This window comes from Carassius carassius, chromosome 47 (genome assembly GCF_963082965.1).
Source record: "Carassius carassius chromosome 47, fCarCar2.1, whole genome shotgun sequence".
In the NCBI taxonomy this organism is placed as follows: domain Eukaryota; kingdom Metazoa; phylum Chordata; class Actinopteri; order Cypriniformes; family Cyprinidae; genus Carassius; species Carassius carassius.
In genome coordinates this window covers 3,801,657-3,827,583 of record NC_081801.1, presented here as the reverse complement: position 1 = coordinate 3,827,583, position 25,927 = coordinate 3,801,657, and the positions used below count along the sequence as shown (strand labels likewise).

The 25,927-nt window shown below is 36.9% G+C and overlaps 1 protein-coding gene across 1 annotated transcript in view; it reads right to left on the bottom strand.

The window, feature by feature from the left end:
- Positions 1–1,876: 1,876 nt before the first annotated feature.
- The window catches only part of LOC132130104 (AP-3 complex subunit beta-1-like), a 58,238-nt gene continuing 34,187 nt past the window's right edge, over positions 1,877–25,927 (bottom strand). The window contains exons 23-27 of the mRNA XM_059541756.1: positions 21,102–21,330; positions 19,001–19,085; positions 14,210–14,307; positions 10,503–10,641; positions 1,877–2,305 (exon numbers count right to left, since the gene is read on the bottom strand). Coding sequence (XP_059397739.1) covers positions 2,149–2,305; positions 10,503–10,641; positions 14,210–14,307; positions 19,001–19,085; positions 21,102–21,330 — 708 coding nt within the window. The 3' untranslated portion in view covers positions 1,877–2,148. The remainder of the gene's footprint in view (positions 2,306–10,502; positions 10,642–14,209; positions 14,308–19,000; positions 19,086–21,101; positions 21,331–25,927) is intronic.

Below are 25,927 nucleotides of genomic sequence, written 5' to 3'. Positions count from 1 at the left end.
GTAGTAAAAAAAAAAAAGGAATTAAAAAATATTCCCTTAAAGGTTTTATTTATTTTTTTGAATTTTAATGTTTAGTAATTTTCTTTTTAATCTGTCCCTAATGTGCTGAAGGGGCTGTTTGTACTCAGATGTCATCAACACCCTTTAATTACATTTATAATATAGCACAGCATCTCATAACTGGTTAATAATTACTTCATAATTCAGATATAGATAGTATGATCTAGAATGGTTATGCCATCAATTACACCGAGATAAAAACCAGGCTGAGATGAAGCAGCAGCAGCACACACGAGATGAGTGTTTCTCTCTTGAAGTGCATCTTAACGGCACACTGACATCTTAACAGCCTCCAGTGATGAAAGGAGATGGTGCTGAACTCTCTCGCACGCGTCCCTTCCATAAAAATGCCAGCTGCACATCTATGTGCACATCAAATCAACTCTGTGTGTGATAAACAAGTGCCATAATGCTCAATAAAGATGTGGCTTGTTGCTTGACAGAAAAAAAGCCTCATACTGGCCATAAACTACAATTTCTCTCACTTAATGGGCAAATGTACTGAGAATCTCTCCATGTACACTCTCAAACACACATCAGCAGAGGCAAAAAGGCCCCTATAGTCAGTAAGTATAGCCTTGTTTAATGTGTCTTTTATGATTCATTGTGCAAGCTATGGACTGACAGATTATGAGACTGGTGTTAAACACACAGATTATTATGAGCTATTAATATTAAAGCTTACAGTTCTATCTTAGCTGGACATGGTCATGATGCTCAGTTTGTCGCATGTCAGCATGGTCTGCAGTCGGTCAGAAGTCCTGTCCTGGACTCATGCCCAGACTGGAAATTGGTAGTTATGTAAATATTAATTGGACTGAACGTTTAGGTGAACTAACCCTAAAATGAAACTTACATATAGTTATTTATTTCAAATGTATAGTGCCCCCAAAAAGTATTTGGACACAACTAAAATAAACGAATGAATGAATGTGATGCATAAGAAAGTCTTGCATTAGGACAAAAAAAACAAACAAAACAAAAATACAAAGCAAACCATAACACAAAACAAAAAAACAAACAAAAAAACACAAAACAAAATAAAACAAAAACAAAACAACCCAAGTCCATATGAAACAGATGATAAATAGTTAACTAAATACCAATATTATCTTTTACGAGAAAGCATACAGTTTTCTCTTGCATTGAATGAGGCTTCAAACGATGTTAACTGAATCCTAACAAGATATTTGGGATCTTCTCTCTCTCAAAATAAACACTCCAATACATACCTGTTCCCCATACCTCATGCTGAACACTGCGAGGAAAATATCAACTAAATCACAGTACATGAGACTCCTGACTGGCTCATCCAATCAGAGCAAGTGACAGTAGCTAGTTAGTTCTCTGACATCATCTCAGTACTTAATTACATTTGTTTCAATCAGCGTTCAGAGGAACTTCTTCATAAATGTTTATTCTTAAGAAACCTATTTTAGAGAGATATGTGTCAGGAACACATCAGAAGCAATAAAAAAATAATATACTGTACAGGAAGCCTTGATTCCTACTCTGGTCATTAACAGCTTCATTTAAACCAGATGTCATGTGATCGTGACATCACAGTGACTCCATACTGCACAAAACAAAACGAATACAAATAAGAAAAACAGACTTCTCAGTTTCCATATTGTTTTTAATCACTGTAATTTTAAGCAAATGAAACTGCTGTCTGGAATAATCATTTTAAGAAAGGCACTTCACAAAGTTTTGTAATTTTGCATGTTTTGGTCACTCAAAAAGCTGCACATGCTAGTCATCTGAAACATTTATCGAAATGAAATCTTGCTAACAAATAAAAAAGCTATCCAAACTGTCAGCATTGAGCTTGAAAGGCCTTTCTGAATCGAGTCAAACCTCACAGATTAGCAGAGAACATTAATAATGAAACAGAGAATTATGCAAAGCATATTTGGACCATAAAGTCTTTTGAAATGAAAACAGATGTGAAGCCATCTTTCTGTCATCTTTTCAAAACAATACAAATCCTCCCATGTGTCATTATGACCCAGAGTGAGCTATATTTGAATAGAGCACTTGTCTGTGACTGAACTTGTGAAAGAGTGATGGTGAGATTTGATTTGTTTTCTATGGGCCGGTGTTGGTCAGGGCAGTCTTAAACTGTCGCAAGAGCATAGAGCTCATTACGGTTTTCTCTGTGTTAATGGTGATTACAGCGTCAGGATCCTTCAGGGCGACCGACACCAGGACCAGAGATCCAGAACTCACCGTCTTACCAGCAAACCTGGAAATAAATACACACAGAAAAATGGATTGGCTGGTTAGTTGGTGTTTCATCTGCATGCTAGCTTTATAGCGAGCAATGAGTATAAATAGTTTTTAAAGTTTGCTTCAGATGGAAAATCTACAATGGATTCAGGATTGACTTAAAATATCTTCGAAAAGTTTCCTCAACAGAGAAATATAAAACATTAAAACAACCAATATTTCATTCCAAAATGGACACAATTTACTTAACAGATACCCTTAATATTATTGTGCACAATTCATCCGTTCAAATTCCTCCACAAAACGACTCTCCTGAAGACGTAACCGTTGAACTTGAAATTAATTACATGAAACGATCTGTGAATGAGATTTTTATAAACTAAATTCGAGAATAAATGAAAGGTGCCTGCCACAATCAATATATTTGCAGTGTTTGCAGAGGATTAAATGACTTATGATCTGAAAAGAAGTTGATAATGATAATAGCCAAACAAAAGTTAGTCATAATATATTAAAGATTTAAAAAAATAGCCTAGTAATATTATTTTTGAACCATTGTCAAGAGAAACTGATGAGACTCGTATTTTTGGAAACACACACACACACACACACACACACACACACACACACACACACACACAAATAAAATTAGGATAAAAAATATAAATATTTTTTTGTTAATTGTGTAAGGTAAATACTATTCCATATGCCATAACTCATTCATAATATAATATAATATAATATAATATAATATAATATAATATAATATAATATAATATAATATAATATAATATAATATAATATAATATAATATAATATAATATAATATAATATAATATAATAATATGTGTGCATAGGTTTACAGATTATATATATATATATATATATATATATATATATATATATATAAAAAAAGTGGATAAACCATGTATAATAACAAATTATTGTTTCTGTCCTTACTGCAAAGTAAGATACATTGCAAAATGAGTATCAGATTTCCAAGAGTTGATAACAATGAATAAGTATGTAAAGTATGTTTATATTCAATAAAGTGCATAAATATATGCCATACCCTTATGTGAGCACTGGAGAGTGAAGGGGGAGATGTGTGTGTGTGTGTGTGGGTGGTGAACAGGCACAGCAGTCTATTATTTGGTCTGATTAAGAAGCTATTAGGGGCCAAGGGACACACTCCTGTCAATCACAGACTCGAACCTGGTAGCCTCTCACAGACAGGGAGCAAGTGTCGGGGGTGTGCACTAAATAGCGTGCAGAGGACTAGATCAACTTCAGTGGAGATGGAGAAAAGCATACTGAGCAATATTATGATATTAATAAATGCTCCACGGGAATTATCGTGTGATATCCACGTTGCAGTATTAATGGCCATTCACACCAGTAGAGAAGCGATTAAGCAAAAAGAATTCATTCATTCTGCTTTGTCGTTTAATATTAATATCCAAAACTAAGTATGCTTTATTTTTACATTACATTTCACATGCAGCCATTTAGGAGTCACTTTTATCCGAAGACACTATTTGCAGTACATAAGTTACAAGTGTAAGCTAGTAGTTCACAAGCAATGCAAACCTTCATTGGGATCTGCACTAATTTAGCATACCTAAAAGAACACAAAACATGCTGCAATTAATGTGCTTTAGACAATAAGCTAAGCGATGCTGTTCTATATTCAAAATAAAAAGATTTTGGGACACAATGGAGTTGCTATATACACAATAAAACACACTTCTTTGCTTAAATAAAGTAACATCCTTCTGCAAGTATGGAAGCATATGGGTAGCATTATTCAATTTGGGATGTAATATGCAAAATGACAATGCAATATGTAAAATGACAATGCATTTCTGTATTTACATTTTCCAATACATTTGTGCAACGTTTGGTGCAAAATGAAAATGAAAATTAAATTACATAATTTTCATTTGCCATTTCATACACCAGTTTTAATATGTAAAATGAGTACTAATTTTAACGCTTTATAAGTTGCAAAATTAAAAAGAAAATGTATTACAGAAATGATTAGATATGTCTAACATGTTCAAGCAAAAACTGTGGCAAAATGATAATTTAAATGCTACATTTCTTAAATGCATTAACACTCACAGTCAAGAAACTTACGATTGCATTTTCATTCAATGTCCCGCAATGAATGTAGCAAAATTCAATGTGCACATTGAAAATGCATTCCGAGCCGATCGCGTGTCCGCCCCCTCGCGCCATGTCAATCACTACGTGAACAAGGCGGGGCTTGCAGAAGGTCAAGAGACTCAAATCTCAAGAAGAGGATTCAAGTGAGAGAACATGGACAAGACTGTGTACGTTTTGATCATCTCGGTTTATGGCTTCAATATTTCATTTGCACTTGTGGGCGGTGCTGAAATGCTGCTTTCATCTGATTGGTCGAATCGCTCCACCTTCAGCTCAGTCTTTTCATTCTTTCAGGCAGAATAAGAGTCAGTGCGAGTGAAGCACTGTAATGTCTGAAACCACCGCTCACTGTTAATTAGCATAATATTTAAATCAGATTTAGCTGGGCACATAATTCGTGCTGTTGAGACCTGCAAATTATTTCTAGGTTGTAGTATTGTATGAATATTGTCCCACTGATAAATACAGTGCAAATAGTTCTGTCTCTTTGGAAAAAAGCGAAGTGGAAATAAAAATGAATAATAGACTGAAGAGTTCCATGTCTGTAACATTTACCACTCTCATCTTTTAAGTCATAAGGCACTAGGTATGTGTGTGTGACATTAATAAATAATTTTAAAAACTAATATAGTTACATTTCTAAATAAAAAAATTAGCTCTATGCTGCTCAGTGCTCCTGTAGCCTACCCCAGAGCGCCCTCTCGCGGCTGTAGACAGTAATGTTTTCACTTGGTTCTGAATAAATGCGACCTACAGTCCAGTGCGACTTATATATGTTTTTTCCCTCGTCATGACGTATTTTTGTACTGATGCAGCTTATACCAAAAAATACGGGTAACATTATTATTATTATTTATTATGAGAGTAATTGACACAGACTAGAACTTTAATGTTTTCAAGAAACATCTAAAGACTCATCTTTTTCGCCTGCAATTAAATTGAATATTTACTAAATTTAATATTGCTAACCATATGCTTCCATACTGCAAGAGGATATAGTCACTGATGTTTAGTAGTAGAAGAAGAGTGCTTAATGCAAATCAGATATTTTCATTGCAAGAACAAGGTGAAATAAAGCAATGAAATCAAGTGAATAAAAACAATTAAGTAATCCAAAAATATAAATTAAAACAAATTAAAGAAAAAATAAACAAATAAACAAATATAAAGAAAATGGTAATTAAACCAAACACATGATCTTTGTGGTAAAAATAAAGTCAAAAAAAAAAAAAATTATATATATATATAAAATATAGCCTAAATGCACTGTTAGTCGATTTGGATAAAAGCATCTGCTAAATGCATAAATGTGCACATATACACACACACACCATAAAAAATATTTGAGTTTGAAAAGGATGTTATGTTTGAAAAATTCTAAAAGGTTCGCTAATGACACATTCTCCAAATAACTGTCTAAATAAAAGAGTTTGACCATTTATAATGGCATGAAAAGCAGAACAGTTTACTTTCATATACAAGCCAAGGATAATATTCGGCCTCTATGAGTTCTGCGCAGTGGTACAGGATGAACAGGTTTATTTTCACTTAACTGGAACACATTTCTTTGACCAAACATCTTGGAAAGGAACAATTGATTTTAAAATGCAAAATAAAACCCACTGTTAAAATGTAAATGGATGTGTTGTCACTGTCCTATAATGGCATGATGCAAGTAAACCAGAGTGAGCTATAGTAATAACAGTGATGAACTGTACTAATGAACCGTTCCATAGCACTGTGGGAGAATTCCTGGCGTCCAGTAACTGTGGTAACGTCACAGACGTGAAACACTAGTAAACGCACCACACACGGCTCCACTGACAGTGCAGACACGACCCTGTCTGACCTCTGTGCCCTTGTACCTCCTTCCTGTCTGTCTCTCCTTCCCTCTCTCACTGAGGAGGACCCACGTGCCTGATACACTGCCATCTGCCTCCCATTTACACAGCCTATTATACAACAATCAACCGTTTAGCACACACCCTCACACACGGGGACCCCATTTAGCATTGAGAAGCATGCATACCCCCTGTCCCACCAGGAGACGCCTTCTTTTACTCCTAAACTCTCTGTCTCACGCACGCATGCACACACACAATGACCAGCATTTATCCATGACAGCATGAGACACAAGGGCCGTCAGAGCTACTGCTAACCAACTGGATAGGGCGTCACATCTGACAATCACACACACAAATGTTACATGATAGACAGAATGATAAAACGATAGATAGACAGATAGATAGATATATGATCAGACATATATAGATAGTTGACATATCCAGACATTGCAGATGTAGTGCACTATATCTGTGCTGCTGACACTCTGATCTCTCGCTCCCTGTGGCTCTACTAATGGAGTCTAACGTTTATAAAAGTCTTATTTACACATGTACTTAACGCAGCCCTGAGGCACATCCTATGTGTGTGATAGAAACCCAAAGCCACTTCATTCACATGATTTTAGTGGTCTCTAAGCTTACATACACAAATATAGACACAAACAAACACGGTACAATAACAGCTGCAGGTCCTGATGCTGGACATTCATTCGGTTTAACTCTGTCTGTCTGTCGCTCATTCTCACACAAAATAAACATCCACACACTCACAGCAGCTTTACTCACTGTGTGTGTGTGTTGTATACGGTGTGGTTCAGGCTCTAAATGGGTTATTGTTATTCTGGTCTGTCACCATTGGGCCTCTGAACTGGATTAATTGAGGCTGCGGGAAGAAAAGCAAAGTAGAAGCCCAGCACTAGCCAGCCGGACTGCTATCGATCCACACACACACACTAACACACACACACACTAACACTTGCTCCTAATCGGAGAGAGACAAAGAGCGAGATTAAATGACTGTCGCCTCTTTATTCTACCTTAAAGACTGGACTAGTAAGATTCCTGTTCACACGCAACAGTTATCATTCGCTTTCACAGATGGACCTAAACAGTGAAAGAAACATAGCTCAGGCCAAATTTACTGAATCAAATTTGACTGACAACGGGTTCAAATCACAGATTAGCAAAAGTCTTGATGTAAATAGATGAATGTCACTAAATGAATAAAGAAATAAATAAAAATATGTAAAAATACATTCATAAAAATTATATTTTTGTCTTAAAATAAAATGAAGCCTTTTTGAACTGAAATAATTTGAATGACAATGAAGTAAATTTCCCTAATTCTTCTTAGCGTAATGTTAAAAAAATAAAAAATAATATTCATTCATAATTATTTACTATGCAAAGAAGACTAACTATTTACGAACCATGGCAGAACCTACTGCATTATCTTTATTTTTTTAAATTTAGTTGTATATACAACTAATAATCCTAAAATGGCCTTCATATTCTTTATGCAGAATATTTATTTTCTATTTTGGGGTGACATGTTTCCTTCAGATTTAAAAGCTACTTCATCCAGTCGGATTGGCACTGGTCATCACTGATCCATAAAGGTTAACCACTATAACTAAATTTCCTATTCACGCATCTGCAAAAGCCAGCATTCAGAAGCTAGTCATGAAAGCAAATGTTTTGCACTGGATGCACCATATGTTAAAGCCTTATCCTGGTATCTCGTTCCTCTGTGTCCTCGAATCGGCAGAGAGGGTTTTAGTCATCAATTGCCAAATGTCCGTGCCAAGTATGTTTGTGTGTGAGCGTGTGTCTGTTTTAAGAGTCCTCTGTACTAATAGAGGTTAATGTGAGTGACCAGCTGACCAGCTGTCCCTCTCCAAAATGAAGGACAAGCTCCTCTCCTCTTCACTGAAACAAATTCCACTCACACAGCTGCTAACTAATGGCCATGCAGAGGAGAAAAGAGCACAGAAACTGAAGAGCATGCATGAAATATGATGTAGACGGACATGAAGCAGTGTAGTAGAGCAGAGGACAGGAGACAGATATCACAAGACTCCTCAAAAGCTCAATGCAATGACTCTGAAAACAGAAGTGAAGAACATACTAACAGAAACCAAAGAACCAAACCCTTGATGAACCTCAATCCACATTTTTAAGGAGATGTTGAGCTACCTGTTGTCATCATAATCAAGTTGTTCATTACAGCACATTCACCAATGACAAAGTTCTAAATGTCTTTTATGTTATTAATCAGCTACCAATAATTCTCTAGTCCTATTAGTCCAAATAAACACATATTATATAAATATGTATAGATTTTTGTATATTTTGTATATTTATTTACAAATACATCTTATGTTAATAACTGTTCCAAATATGTTAATCATGATAATTATATATATATATATATATATATATATATATATTCACAAATACATCTAATATCTACTTAAATGTTATATATGTGTATATAAATGCATGTGTATTAACAATTATAAATCATATATATATATATATATATATATATATATATATATATATATATATATATATATATATATATATATATATATATATATATATATACACACATATATATATACACACATATATATACATATACATACATAGATATATATACATACATACATAGATAGATATACATACATACATACATACATACATATATATATATATATATATATATATATATATATATATATATATATATATATATAATTCCACTTTTTTAGTAACAGAGGACAGGATGCTTTCCTTCTGTGATCTAGAGAAGGACAGGAACAGAGTCTCATTTAGAAGCTGCTCCCCTGATTTCTTGTATTCTCCCACTAAAGCAGTGCTGCCCCCTGCTGCCAAACAGAAGAACTGCACCTCACAAACACCCACAATCCACTAAAACACTGAGCTCAGTTAGTCCTACCAGACCAGTAGGTACCATTAAACACAGAAAGTTCAGGACTTTGTGCATAAATAGTTAATAATGGTTTGAAAAAAGACTCTACAAAAAATGTATTCTACTAAACATAGATATACTGAATCAGTTGGTGTTGGGAGTTGCACATAAATAAGACAATGAAGAATATACAGCCCTAAAAATATTTTTTTTGTTTAGAAAAGACACCAGTTAGAACTGTGGGACATGGAGAATCTCTATTTTACAGTCTAACACTGAGAAACAGCTCAAATGAAATGTACATCTAATTATATTTATTTGTTGTTACCTGTTAAAGACCACATCAACCAGTTAAAATCTAAACTGCATGACAAACCAAATAAAATCACAAAGAAGACACTATTAAACTTCACAAAAACAACTCGCACTGGACATCTCCGTCATTTGTTTATGAGTGTAAGTGTCTCAGGTTTGTAGAGGAAGGATGCAGGAGAGGTTTTTTCAGGATGTCTGTTAAGAAACGGCCGTGTGATTGATGACATGCTCTCATTTGCCTGATTGCGTATTCTAAATGAAATATAGGCCTTTTCCACCGACCTGCAGGCATTGATTTCCACTCAGCCTGTGTGCGGTGTGTCCTTGTGAGGAAGATTTTAATGCTTCTCAAGGTGCTTTCATATTCGCTCATATTTTATAATTAAATTAGCCTGCATAAGAGACTGCTCCAAAGTCCAGACCAGACATCACTGTGTTTGTGTGCATACATGAGACAGAGACGAATAAGTTTGTCTGTGTGTCAGCAAAAAGGCTGTGTGTGTGTGTTTGTGCGCGTAGGAAAGTTTTGGCCTCCATAGTCCTTAAAGTCAGAAAGCTTTTGTCCTTTGGCAATTACTCTGCAAATAAAGCTCTTTAAAAATGTTCAGGAGACACACACAAGCTAATCAGGGCCTTTAAAAACATTGCAAACTGCATTTTAGGAATAAAAACATTGTTTACTTTACTTTTGAACCAATTTTACTTTTTTAATGACATTCCCAAAAGTAAGCTGTCAGTTTAACACAGCTTTTAGGGATTTTTTTTTCAGCAGAAGTATAACTAAGGTAAGACATAAATACAAAGTAAAGTTTCTGAAGAAGAAAAAAAAGCTATTAAAATATAAAAAATACAGGGCACTGGAAAAAAGCAATAAAATACAACAGTAAAACTGAAATTGTAAAAGACCAATTTATTTCTAAGAAACAGGACATATGCTTTATTTTTACCTGTATATGTTCTCCTGACTGGAAGGAATAACACCTATGTTGGCGACTGACACCACCTTTCTGTTTACTGATTGGCTGGAGAGGTTTTCTGGCGTCATGGTAATTGTTGCCGATGACTCGTTCATGCCCACCAGTTTACCTGAGCACAGAAATACACATTAGTTTAACATTAAGAACTATCTAGCCTCTACAGAGGTATTCAAGAAACAGTTGAAAAATCACCAATTTGCATCTTTTTTTTTTTTTGTAGTATTTTATGTAAATTGTTCTGGGAGCTCAAACTGGATTAAAAAGTAGAAGAGCCACATGTAAGTTTTGAGCATATATTTGCAGTATATAACAGCAGGTGCTTGTTTATGAATTTGAGATGAAAAAAAATAAGTCTTATGCTCAAAAATACAGTCAAAACAGTAATATTATAAAAAAAAAAAAATTAGTCATTACTCCAGTTTTCAATGTCATATGATCCTTCAGAAATCATTCTAATATGCTGATCTGCTGCTCCATAAACATTCATTATCAATGTCTAAAAAAGTTGTGCTGCTTAATATTTTTGTGAAAACTGTGTGCAGCCTTGTTGAATAAAGTTATACCCTAACCATAACAAAAAATACGTATATACAGACTGTCATGCTAAAAAATAAATACAAAATTGACAAAAAGGGTAAAAAAAATACTGTAAAAAAGAGCTACAAGTAAAAAGATTTGAGAGGTACAAAGGAGAGAGATATGCTACTTTAGTTTAGACTTAAGTGATTCCGTTTTTTAATGAACAAACCCTTTTAAAATCTTAAAACTTAAATGAACAAACATAAACTGAACAGAACACCAAAAACATGTTCTGCATAAAGCTTTTAGGAAAGTGCACCTCTGATTCGTGGAAAGACAAACCTAGCATGTATACGTGTGCTTTCTTTCATATTTAACATCTGACGAGCGCAGACCAAAAGCTACTGGGGGTCAACACAATCTCGGCTTTCAGTAAGAGCATGTGATATTTGTGGGCCGTGTTGGACCACTACACTTGATTAAGACTAAAACTAGCGGCGAAACACGGAGGCCGTGCAGGACATTAGCCAGAGATGGCGTGAATAAGCCTCATCGAACAGTAACAAGCACATAAAAGCAGAACGCCGCTGCTCCTTAACAAGCTTCTTCAGGGAAACATGAGCAGACAATATGGCTTAATGCGCCCAAACTGGACTAAATGAAAATGTTGTGTTTCACTTAAAAACACAGACAGACTGGGTGCTTTTCTTTCCAAAAGGCACAAACTACGGCCCACTTCAGCGTGGCTTTCAAACAGCATGAATGTGAGAGTGCACTGTGATATCTGCAAACACACACACACACACACGCTCTCTCTCGTTTAGGGGGCAAGGTCTTGAGAGTGCTCATTTAAAGTCTTAAATCTGTCCATTAGGCTCTATTGTAGAGAAAATGTGGAGTAAATGAATATAGCGCGGCTTATGCTAAAAGCCTTTGCCACAGCAACCAATTAAGAATAAATGATTGGCTATAAAAAGCGCCTTACTTCCTGTTCCTCATCTGTAAATAGTGAGGCGGGAAGCACTCTCTTCGCTTATTAAAATGTGCGTGCACGCGTGTCGTCCTGAATGAAGGTATAGGCAGGAATCCATTGAGCGTAAATTAAAAATCAAACCCGCCGTTTCTTTCACAGAGCGTCTGTTTCATTATGTCGGCCTAATGTTGGACCCTAAAGCAGAGAAAGGTATTTGAACGGGCCAGGTGTGTGTGTGTGTGTGTGTTCCCGAAAGACATCCGAACAAGCCAGATGCACGATAAACCAAGCTTTTCTCTTCTTGGCTTCTATTTATTTGGTTTTCCCGTGCTTGTGTTTGGTTCGTGCATCAGCTGGTTTGTTGTGCAAACAAAGGAAGGGGGAACAGGAGCTTGATCAGGAGTTTAAAGGTGAAGTGCGAATTTCTGTCACTAACAAAATACAAAAATGCAAAAATTACTTGTTTTCAAACAGGTTTCCATTACCCAGCCTGTCATTGGTCAGAGAAATAGATAGCTCCGCCCCAAACTGATATGATTGGTTGGGACTAGTGGTCGACCGATATATTGCCAAGGCCGATATATCTGCCGATATTTGATAGATCATATTTGATTTGAGTGTTTTAATAGAGAAACATTATTGCAATTTGGAATTATTGGAATTAGTTTTTTTTTGCCAGTTTTCATAATGTAAACAGAGAGTGCATATATAAGTCTTTGATATTAATTTATATATTAAATAGCCTATTATAAATCTGTACACTAGATGAGGTAAAATAAACCATGTGTATGAGTTCACATTCTACTGATTTGTATTGGTGAGAGTGCAATACCTGAAAAGTAAAAATACATTTCTCAAATCACAACAATCTTTTCGATTATAATTTTGGAAGAAAATAAAACAAACTATTATTATTTAACTATTTAACAGCATGAAAGAATTTTGGGAAAAAAGCTTTTTTAGTCAAATAAACAAAAACAGGACAAGGTTGACTATATATGTGACCCTGGAGCACAAAACCAGTCTTAAGTAGCTGGAGAATATTTCTAGCATAGAAACAGTTATTTTTTTGCACCCTCAGATTCCAGATTTTCAAATAGTTGTCTCTCAGCCAAATATTGTCAGATCCCAATGAACGATACATCCATGGAAAGCTTATTTATTCAGCTTTCAGATGATGTATAAATCTATAAATCTAAAAAATTGACACTTGAGACTGGTTTTGTGGTCCAGGGTCATAGATGATAAGAAAAAAATTGTGTTCATATCAATCATTTCCTCACAAAATAGTGCTTAGGACCCCCATGCTCCTGTGGAGAACAGGTCAGATGTGTCAGTCTAATTCTCCTTGGACAACTTGTGTTGGCTTTCAGCGGAGACGCTAACGTGCACATGTGAAGTACACTATGTGTGTCAGATTTGCCTGTCTGAGATTTCTGCATCAGCGATTAAATTCACAGGGACAGTATTTCATGAGACTGTGTGTGTGTGTGTTTAAATAACCACATTTAAATGTAAAGAGTTTTTGAACAGTTCATGCCTGTCACCAGCACTCAGCTTGTTCATCAACTAAACATCGCACACATTCAAAGTGGTGAAAAAAGAGTGGTCAGCTCTGGAGAATGTGTGAATATGTTAACTGATCACATGCACTTGAGTTTTTCTAGGATGCACTGGTTAGGATTGGCAAAAGATTGAATTTTACAGTAATTATAAATTAAGAAAATGTAAGACTTTTTTTTTTTTGTCCATCAAGTTTTCAAAAAATTATCATGAACTAGCTTCATTATCTTCATTATGCTTCACGACTTGCATGACACAGTAAAGAACTAAGTGTTCTAATATTGTCTATGAACATCTTTGGAGTTTTTTAGTTCAATACATTTTAGTGAATCAAGTGGTTTATTCAGTAAATGTGACTTGCACTTTTCAATGAACTACTATGTGCATTAAAAATAGGTATCATTATTCAAAATTATGATTCCTCATACTATTTCAGAGCTTAGGCTTAAAATGTCTTTCATATAAAATCACCCTGCCCTGTGTTTTGAGGTTTTTAAGAGTGGTGTATAGATGTTTTTGACCATGAGACAGTGCTGTATTTTTGAGGTCTTTAAGGGGTTATTTCTTAGTATTTACAGCATCAGTATTGTGTCGTGTATGTGCTAAGAGGTGTTTGTATTACCCTGCTCTTTGGTGAAGTCTGCTTCACTCATTGTGATGGGCAGCAGCAGCTCTCCTACCCCAGGCTGGATGGACACGCTGAATTCATCTTCTTTAGTACTGAAAGAAGAAAGAACAGCACCAAAAGGTCACCACACACCTGTCCATCTTTTTCTGTGTTTCTCTCTTCTAAATATACACTACTGGTCAAATTTCTGGAGTATCATGTGACACTGAAGTCTGGAGTAATGATGCTGAAAATTCAGCTTTGTATTACAGAAATAAACTACATTTTAAAATATATTCAAATAGAAAACTGTCACGGCTTACGCTGCTGGAAGGAACACGGAGCCGAGGGATAAACAAAACAAGGATTTATTAAATCAAACATAGGCAAGGTAAGTAGCAAATAACAGGTGGCAAGTGGCAAGTAACAGGTAACCAGTGGACAAGTAGACAAGTTGACAAGTAACAAGTAGACGAGTTGACAAGTTGACAAGTAACAAGTAGACGAGTAGACCCGACAAAACAGAACTGAAAGGACAAGGCTTTTATACAAGGGATAATAGGGAAAACACAGGTGGATGGAATGACTAAATTAACAGGGACATGGAACACATGCGGAAATGACTAGACACACCTGGGAACTAATCAAACCACATAGAGACAGAAACTGGGTCACAGGGGCAAAAACACACAAAATGAGTCCAGGTGTGTGACAGTACTCCCCCCTCCCGGTAGGTGCGTCCTCGCACCGTAGAAACAACAAAGGGAGGCCAGCAGACAGGGACCACAGAGGAAGGAGCCAGGGAGGAGATGACGGAGGGAGGAGCCAGGGAGGAGACAGGAAGGATCTGAAGCAGGAGGCACCCAGCAGGACCCAGGCCACAGCCATAACGGCCCAAGGTGGAGCCGACGGTGGAAGGAGCCATGGAGGAGGGATGGTCACCGACTCCAGGGACTCGACCCACGGCAACGGGGCAAGTGGAGGAGGAGCCCGAGGCGGAGACGGAGAGCCGAAGAGCCAGGGTGACGGGGAGGAGCCGGAGGTCCTAGGCGGAACTGATGGCTCTGGTGACTGACGCGGCGATGTGGATCCGGAAGGCCGCGGTGAGGCCAGAGTGACCGAGGACTGAGGTGTAGCCGAGGGGATGAAGGAGCCTGACGGAGCCGGAGGGACGGAGGGATGAGGCGAAGCCGGAAGAGTGGAGTCCCGAGGCATAGGATGGACGACGCCAGACCAAGGCGGAGCCGGAGGGACGAGGGAGCCAGGCAGAGCCTGCGGACTGCCGGGCCACGGCGGAGAGGAAGGAGCTAGGAGCCATGGTGGAGACGATGGGTCAACGGGCCGAGGCGGAGTCCAGGCCTCAGAGGCTGGAGGCGGAGGTGAGGGAGACGCCGACCAAGGCGTCGCTGGAGGATGGCGGTCCCGCTGAGCTCGCACCACAATGATGGTAGGCTGAGGGCGAGCAGAGGGGCAGCCAGACGACAGCGGAGGAGGAGGCAGGAGTGGGTGGGAGGGTGGGAATTTTGGAGGAGCAGGCATTGGAGTAAGCTCTGGGGCTGGAGCCCTTCCTGGGCTTAACGGAGGATCAGGAGCCCGTCCTCGGCTTAACAGGGGATCAGGAGCCCGTCCTGGGCTTAAAGGAGGATCAGGAGCCCGTCCTGGGCTTAACGGAAGATCAGGAGCCCTTCCTGGGCTTAACGGGGGTTCAGGAGCCCGTCCTGGGCTTAACGGGGGTTCAGGAGCCCGTCCTGGGCTTAACGGGGGTTCAGGAGCCCGTCCTGGGCTTAACGGAGGATCAGGAGCCCGTCCTGGGCTTAAAGGAGGATCAGGAGCCCGTCTTGGGCTTAACGGGGGAACAGGAGCCCGTCCTGGGCTTAACGGGGAATCAGGAGCCCTTCCTGGGCTTAACAGAGGATCAGGAGCCCGTCCTGGGCTTACAGGAGGATCAGGAGCCCGTCCTGGGCTTAACGGAAGATCAGGAGCCCTTCCTGGGCTTAACAGAGGATCAGGAGCCCGTCCTGGGCTTACAGGAGGATCAGGAGCCCGTCCTGGGCTTAACGGGGGACCAGGAGCCCGTTCTGGGCTTAACGGAAGATCAGGAGCCCGTCCTGGGCTTAAAGGAGGATCAGGAGCCCGTCCTGGGCTTAACGGAAGATCAGGAGCCCTTCCTGGGCTTAACAGAGGATCTGGCATAGGTGAATTGGAAACCCCCTCATTTTGACCCATTTGGCGCTCCACATTTTGCTCCCTCGTGGTGGGCAGTGTCGCCGGCTCTCGCACCTGGTCTGACGGGTTGCTCTCTGGCTCTCCGTCATCGGTGGGCTCGGGCTTATGCCTCATACCGTGGGGAGATTGTAGGCTGGGCTCTGGGTCCAGAGTGGACCTGGCGAGATCCTCCATTGGGCCGACCGTGAGAGGTGACCCATTTCTCACCAGATTCCACTCTATGAATGCGGCGAAATCCTCCCGAGGACCATCTTCGGGCGACAACGCTCTGCACCTGGAGTTCAGGCTGGCGTGATAAAAGGTGCAAGCGCGTGGTCCGGGTAGCTGGTGGCATTAGCTATCAAGAGAAACCGTCTGGTATGGTCCTCGAGAGACAGTCCCTCCTGCTCCAGCAGGAGGAGGAGGTATTCGGGGCGATAGAGGGGATCCATGACACACTACGGAAAGTAAAAGACTGTGAAAAAACGGAAAACAAAACGGAGGGAAAACACGCAGTTTTTAACTTTTTAGGTCGGGTCTTCTGTCACGGCTTACACTGCTGGAAGGAACACGGAGCCGAGGGATAAACGAAACAAGGATTTATTAAATCAAACATAGGCAAGGTAAGTAGCAAATAACAGGTGGCAAGTGGCAAGTAACAGGTAACCAGTGGACAAGTAGACAAGTTGACAAGTAACAAGTAGACGAGTTGACAAGTAACAAGTAGACGAGTAGACCCGACAAAACAGAACTGAAAGGACAAGGCTTTTATACAAGGGATAATAGGGAAAACACAGGTGGATGGAATGACTAAATTAACAGGGACATGGAACACATGCGGAAATGACTAGACACACCTGGGAACTAATCAAACCACATAGAGACAGAAACTGGGTCACAGGGGCAAAAACACACAAAATGAGTCCAGGTGTGTGACAGAAAACATTTATTTTAACACAATTTTACTGTTTTTACTGTAACTTTACTCAAACAAAAGTAGCCTTGGTGAGCAGAAAGAGAATTCTAAAAACATTTAAAAATCGAACCCCAAATTTCTGAACAATAGTACATTATACTGTATTTGGTACAGTACAAAATATTATAGCATTTAAAATTGTATATATGCATTTTATGTCTACTTAAGTAATGTCTTCTTTAGCGAAGTAACGTGATATATTTTTACAATTCTGAGTGGGAAAAAAAGACCAGGAATTTGTACAAAGAAAGTAAACGGTAAATTCTGGTGTCAAGAAACTGATGTGATGAAGCTGTAAAACATTTCATGGAAGTTGTAACAGTGTTTCAGAGTTTTTAAACAAGTAAAAACATTAGACATCCGAGAGACACCGAAACACAATCTATTTTGTTTTCGGTCCCTCCTATCATCCCAAAAGAGTAAAAGAATAAAGTTATTGATTTTCAGGTTTGCCAATTTACTTTCTAAGCAGCCAATTAGCTGAGAAACAGAACTGTTATTACCATCCAACTGGATCAATCATCACTGATCCACTGATGGAGAGAGACGAAAGACGGAGAGAAAGAAAGCGGGAAAGAGAAGGATGAGAGCCATTTCTATTTTCATTTTCGTATTGATTAGCATCGTCACTGTTTGTGGCCTGCCATAGGAAAGATGACTGTCAGGTACTCCAACAAAGACTGAAATCTGACATTAAAGCCCCATCATGAAGAGCGGCAGGCTGGGAAACAGGAAGCCAATAAGGAGTGAATCCAGGAACGGGATAACAGGGGGACCATGGAGATCAGGTGATGAGGGAAAACAGGCTTGAAAAAGATTCAGAGACCAAATAATCGGCCCAGGGATCAACGTCCAAAGTAAATCGAGGGATTTCTTTCTAATACAGCATAATCTCTTGACGTAGCCACAATAAAGAGGGGCCGAATCCCTCCTTAAACCAACTCCATGAGCTCGGCTTTCATCCAGGGCCACAGACACGTGTGCAGGCCTGACCTGCACCCACTCGTCTCCATGTCATTGAACTCACATTGGCTCCATTAGCACACATAATCTACCGGTCGCCCGCTCACTCCCTCTCTCTATTCAGCTCGACTGTTTATGGTGATGTTATTCACGCCTGGCTATTTCACTGTATCGATCACAAAAGCCTCCAGCGTAATCGAAAAAAGAAAAAACAATTACAAGCTTTGTGGAGAAGTGTAATCACTCTAAATTAGATTATTAAAAAATGTAATGCATATTATTACCATTCACATGATTCGGTAATAATTAATTTTTTTTAAACGTATTGAAAAGGGGAACAATTAATTTGGTCTTATTTCACCAGGTGTAAGGATAATTAACATTAGTAATTTAATCTATATGATGACATGCTAGCGATATCATAACGTGTACGCAATGTGAGTGTGTATTAATGTTTTTGCTGAATGTTGTTTTTTGAGGAAAGTGATCACCATCCTAGTGCCTAGTTCTTAGATGTGTCAGAGTGACCTGATCTAAGGCTTGTAGTGCTACTAAACCATAATGACTCGAGATAAACATGGAAACTGTAAGGGACTTAAAGATTCTGGCTCCATTTAACAGTGTTTTCTGTATATGATATACAGTATGCAGTGAACAGTTACCACAGCTGGAAGTTTGCAGCTTGTGTGGAGTCATTGAAGTCAATGCCCATGGACACAGTTACTGACGCCTGCGGCTCCAAACGCTCTGAAGAGAGAGAGAATGATGTGTCAGCATGATGTGTGAACAACCAAAACAGAAAGATCTATCTAATTCTATAATAAAAGATACAGAATTTAAATGAACATCAAAGAAGGAAGGAAAGAAAGCTGAAGTAAGGATGGACTGAAAGTGTGAAAGTTGAACTAAAGGAAGTGAATAAGGAAGAAAGGAAGGATGGAAAGAAGTCAGGATAGGACAAATGGAGAAATGGAACAGAAAGAAGTAAAGGTAGACAGAAGAAAGACAGTAAGGAGGTCTGGAAGAAAAACGAGAAAAGGAAATAAAGAAAGAAGGAAGGACAAAGAATGAGAGTAAGTATGGAAAGAAGCAAGAAAGGATGGAAGGCCAGAAGGAAGGCTGACGAATGAAATGAAGAAATAACAGAATGAAGGAAGCAAGTAAAAAAGTAAAGAAGGAGGGAAGGTAGAAAAGTAGGAAAGAAGAAGGAAAGTATGACTTAAGGAAGTAAAGGAAGAACGTAGGGAAGACCAGAAGGAAGATAGGAAGAAAAACTGAAAGGAAGAAATAATGGAATGAAGGAAGTATGCAAGAACAAGATAAATGAAAGAAGAAAGGAAGGAAGGATAAATGAAAGAAAAAACTTACAGAAGTAAAGGAACAACATAGGGAAGACCAGAAGGAAGAAAGGAAGAAAAACTGAAAGGACAGAAGGAATGAAGGATGGATGGAAGGGGGAAAAAACGAGAGAAAGTGCTGAACTATGAATGTGGAGCACAGTCTAGAAAGAAGCTTGATCTATTCTTCTCCCATCCAGCCATGAAATTCATCTTTGTGATGCTTTAACAACACAAGCATGGTTCAATTTAATGTTATAAAACCAAATCGGTCTAGTGAATGACTAAAACTGTTTCGTGACAGAGAAAGAGAGAAACAAACAGAAGAATGTGAGTGTGTGTTTGTGTTGTGCACCACTGTGAGCTGTGCGTCTGATGAGAGGACCTCTGCTAATCGATACACAGGCTGAAATCATATCAGCTGCATTAATACAGACTGAAGGAGGGAGAATGTGAAAGTGTGTGTGTGCTGGAGAAGTCTCAGCTGGGCAGTCTGATTCATAACTAATATTTATGAATGTCTAAGACAGCTGTATTCTATATTATTAAACACTTTCAAATAAATTGGGAGACCTTCTTGAATTTTACAAAATATGTTTAACTGATTTGAAGTTGACATGACAATCAGAGAAAGAAAAATTAAACTACAGGGATGGCAAAATAACCAATGTATGCATGTATAAATAAACAAATAAATAAATAAATGATAAAATTAACAGCAAAGTATGAAATAATAATAATAATAATGTACAACAACAATTATAATAAATAAATAAATAAACTTAACGTAAACTTAATGTAAATAAATAAACTTAACGTAAAAAACATCCATAATTAAAATGAATACTTAGATGAAGAAAACTAAAAGTCAAAACAAATCACTAAACAATTATTGTAACAAAAAATACTATTTAAAATAAATAAATAAATAAATACGTGATGTAAAAAAATAAATGATAAACAAACAAACATTCATTGTAAAAAAATAAATAAATACTACAATTAAAACAAAACAAACAAACAAACACATAAATACCCAAGGTAAATAAAATGTAAATAAATAAACAATCAATGTAAAAACAACTATAATTAATAATAAAATATATAAGTAATATATATAAGTAAAAATATATAATAATAAAACAATAAGAATAACCAAAATAAAAACAACAACTATGATTAAATGGAATTAAAAATAGATAAATATGAAAGTAAATAAGTAGTAGTTGTAAAATAGGTGCTGATATTGTAAAACATGGTTGTTCATATTTTAATGTGCTCACAGTTGTGCCAATTTCACAATTCAAACTCATTTTTCAGAAGCAAGAAGCATCAAGAAATTCCTTTTCTTCATGCTATGACCCCTTCGCATTACACATTCACAGCTAGTCCTGTTAAACTCCATTTATTGTCGTGTTAAGCTCACCAATAGCGTTAAAGCAGTGGATGTTTTGTCCGGTTGAACTCTTCTCAGAGATGTGGATGTTCTCCAGGGCTTGGTCACTACTGTTGCTTAGCGTCAACTGCAGGGATACCATGCTGTTGCCATAGATACAGGGCTGCCGGGTGAAGCGGTACTGGCCTGACAGACCTTTACCCGTCATCCTGTGGAGCAGCTCATGGGAGGTTTCCGGCACAAACACGGGAAAACTCGCCTGCAGGGAGACATGTACATGCCAAGAAATGGCGTCAAACTGACAAGCAAGAAATACACAAAGATGGAGAAGAAGAGAACGCATGCAGTTAACAAAAAACTGAGGAGAAATGGAAAAGAACAAAATATATTTAGTCATTATGATCAGCAGAAGTGTCTTCTGCATAATTTGTGGTGGTAAATAACTAATAATTAAGACTATAGTTGTGTTGCTTTATTCTTAAACATGTTGATCAAAATGTATTTTGTCTGACAACTCTTAATTTAAAACAACCTTTTTTTTTTTGGTCTGACCAATGGAAAATGTGAGGAAACCTGTATGTAAACAGTCATTATTTTGCCAATTAATGAAAACAAATTATTTTTCTCCAACAAATGGAAAATGTGACTAAACCTGTATGAAATATGTCATTGTCATTGAGACATTTATCGCCATAACGTTATGAGCCATAATTACAGCTTTAATAATCAATATAAACCTAAGGTCGCATAACAAAAATAAACATCTGCTATCATATCAGCAAAAACTCCTCTAATGGTACATCCCTTATTTACACTAGTTTGCTTCAACAATATCACTGTAATGGCCCAAAGAAAAGAAAGGCCAAGCGTCATGCCTGAATTGCATCCTGTGACAGCGGCTGCCATCAATATGACGAGTGTGGAAAGACCACTGATGTCTCAATGCATTACTCCTGACTCTGTGGATTCTCTCTAGCTCGTGTGACAGTAGAACAGATCGGCGGCTGATGGCAGTTTTCTGGTTCTACACTGCACTCCTGAACACCTGGACAGGGATGACATTTCTGCCTGCAATTTATTTGTTGGCTGCGGCCCAGTCTTCAACACCAGAAATGCCTCCAAGATATGGATTCCATCTGCAACCCAACACTGGAGTGTTTTTTTTTTTCATATAGTAATGAGAGGTGTTATGAAAGCTAAAAATAGTGAAGTACCTCAAAGCTCTGTTTGTGGACCGGTAATGTTTTCACTGCTCAGTTCTGAATGCTTTAACATTGTTAATACATACTAACACAACAACAGCAGGTCAAATCAAGTTTTTTTTTTTTGGAGTTAAAACATAATATTAAAAACTTTAATATAATAGTTCTACCAATTATATTTAAATATTAATATTAAATATTATTAAATATAAATAAATATCAAATTATTCATATAATCATAATACATTATTTTAATATTAATAATATAAAACTTTATATTTTGTTAATTGATATTATAATACTAAATAATATAATAAAAAATATAGTTAAATAATATTAAATTATAAATACAATCATATAACGGTTCAATATAATGTTAATATTACAAAATATAAATTTTGATTGGTGATATTAAATTATGACCATTAAAATTATTTTAGTACATTCTAAATTATTAATATATTATATATTATTATTATTATTATATTTAGCAAAATATTTAATAAAACAAACAAGGGTGGGGAAAATGTAAAAATAAACCAACATTAAATATGAATCAATATAATCTTAACAGATCATTTTATATATAATATTAATATTATAAAACATTTTGATAAATTATATTATTCATGTTAAATCAAATTAAATACAGATAAATAATATTACATTATTAATGCAATCATATTACATTTAACATTATATAATGTTAATAATATAAAAGACAAAATGTTTATTTGATATTAAATTATTATTTAAATTAATTCAACTTTACATTAACATAAAATTATTAATAATATTAAATGATGTATCAAACATAAAATTATTTATCAAAATATTCAATAAAAAACAAACAAAAGGCAGGGTATATGTAGAAACGAGTGAATGATGGGCGTCTGAATTCTGTGGAAATTTGCAGAGCTTCTGTATGGGCCTGCACATCACCTACAATCACCATGACGGACAGCGCAAACGAAACTAGACAAACCACAATAAAATTGGTTTGAAAACCTGACAGTATGAATGAGTTGGTTTATCTGAAACAGCAGCGTTACATGAAAGCAGCAGTTAACGTGCAGCTGAAAGCACCTTCAGATGTGTCATATGCTTTTTTAAGCTTCCTACAAAAACACACGCACACACACACACACCATAAATTTATAGCCATGCTTTTGGAGGTGTCAAGCCGGTCTGTGTTGATAAAAGTAGCTGTAATGTTTACAGCATCAGATTTACCACACAGAAACGGTGGCCACCGTTTCATGATAACCGCTCCTGTCTGTGTCCTCAAGGACCGGACGAGCCAATATACAACACATCGCTTATGATCACCAATATAACACACACACTTCACATCCTATAAAGTGGTCAACTCCGCTGGGTGGTGGAAGAGTAAATAACCGAAAGAAAAGAGTAACCTTGACCGCAGCGTCCCACACACACACACACATTTGGACACATCTCCCGTGTGAAGGGGAGCTTGATTGAGGGGCTCTATTATGGATGAGCTTAAAGGAAACCTCAGTGATGGATGACAACTCGCTTTAGTCACCTTCACATATCCCAGCATCCTCTCTGTCCAGCTGCCACCCAATTCTGCTGACAGTCGAAAAACCCATCCGCTGGCCGAGATAAAGATGGAGAGAGAAAGAGAAAGAAACCAGAGGAGGGAAAAGAAGGATAAACGGAGGACTGGAGGACATACATCAGACAGAATTAAAAATCTATTTTCTATTGCTGTTTGAAATCCAATTCATTTGTTTATGAGACTCTCCGTAAGAGAAAAATGTCATTTGGCGAGATGTGTAAGAGCATTGATCCTGTCAGATGTTAAAACTCAGAGTGATTAATATTAAAGGCTGTGAAATAAGTGTAAAGGAATCTGAGTGAATTTCTTTTGTGTAGCAAATCACTGTGTACAGAAGATCAAACATCTAACATTGTGTTTTGTGGCTTTTTTTTTTTTCGGGTAACGGATCAGTCAAAAGAACTAAAATTGAAATCAAAATATGGTTCAGTATGCTTTTCAAATCTCAATAGACTGCGACTCAATTAAATAAGTACATAGTGTGTCGGGTTTTTCAGATTAAAGCACATCACTGTGTTCATTTACACACGAGCAGCTCATGATCCGGTGCTTTTAGCATCTCAAATCAACTAGGGTCACAATAAATACTGCAAAATCCATGTGCTTAACATCCATTTAGAAATGAAACGTTTACCAGGTTCACTTTATTTTCACATTAGCATTATTTAAAAAAAGATTATGTGAACAGATTACAGTATTTCACCAAAATTGTAATGAAAAGCTAAGTAAACTTACAGTCAACTAAACACAGAAACAAAGGTCTCTCAGCAGGGGTTGTGCCAAAATAAAACTATTGAGAGAAGTATACAATAATTAAAAAACTAAACAAAAATAATTAAGATAAATCATGGAATATTCATTTTATTTTATAGTGTAGATGTATTCAAATAGTTTGTCTTCCTAAACACATCAGTGTGAATCACTTTCACAACTAAAAAGGGGTTTTAGTCTGTGTGATTTTAGCAGTTTTTATTAATATTTATAAATGTAAAATTTTCAGTTTTAATTTTAAATGCAGTTTCGTTATTTTGTTCTGCATTTTTGTCATGTTAATTAGTTGTTTTAAAAAATATATATGTTTATATAGCTTTATATTAATTTTTATTTCAGTTTTAGTTTCAGTTATTTAGTACATCATGATAAACTAAATAAAAATGAGAAATGTTGCTTTGGCAACTTTTTTCCAAATATATTTTATTTTACTTAATGTTTATTTTATTGGATTTTTTATGCTTTTAGTTTTAGTTAACCATAATAACCCTTTTTTGAGTCCACTTTAAAGTCTAGTTCAACATCAATGCAAATACTTTGTTTAATTCTGTTCAGTTTGGTCACTCAAAAGGGGTTACCACTCTTCATTTTGCTCTCCAAGTTCACCATATTGATGCATTTATTGATGCAAAAATAATAATAATAATAAATACATATGTGACCTTGGAGCACGATACCAGTCTTAAGTTGCACAGGTATATTTGTAGCAATAACCAAAAATACATTGAATGGGCCAAAATGATCAATTTTTCTTTTATGCCGAAATTCATTAAGATATTAAGTAAAGATCATGTTCAATGAAGATATTTGGTAAAGTTCCTACCGTAAATATATCAAAACTTCATTTTCAATTAGTAATGTGCATTGCTAAGAATTCATTTGGTTTGATTTTCTCAATATTTAGATTTTTTTGCACCCTCAGATTACAGATATTCAAATAGTTGTATCTCAGTCAAATATTGTCATATCCTAATAAACCACATATCAATGGAAAGCTTATTTATTCAGCTTTCAGATGATGTAATCGATGCAAAAAAACTTTTGCCTGCTTTTGTGACATACATAGATTTATATAAATCATACCCATGGACCCCTCGAGAAGTCAAAGGTCCACCCAACCATAGGCTCACAAAATCCTGTGCGAAACACTAAACCATGTATTTCAAACACACAACCAAATGTTTTTTAGTGCACAAAAAAAACAAGCTAAATGTGTCCAACATAAAGCACATGTGACTGACAGCACGAGTCGGTGTCTCCACGTGCGTTTCTACTTTGCTGCTGAGTCATAATGAGGA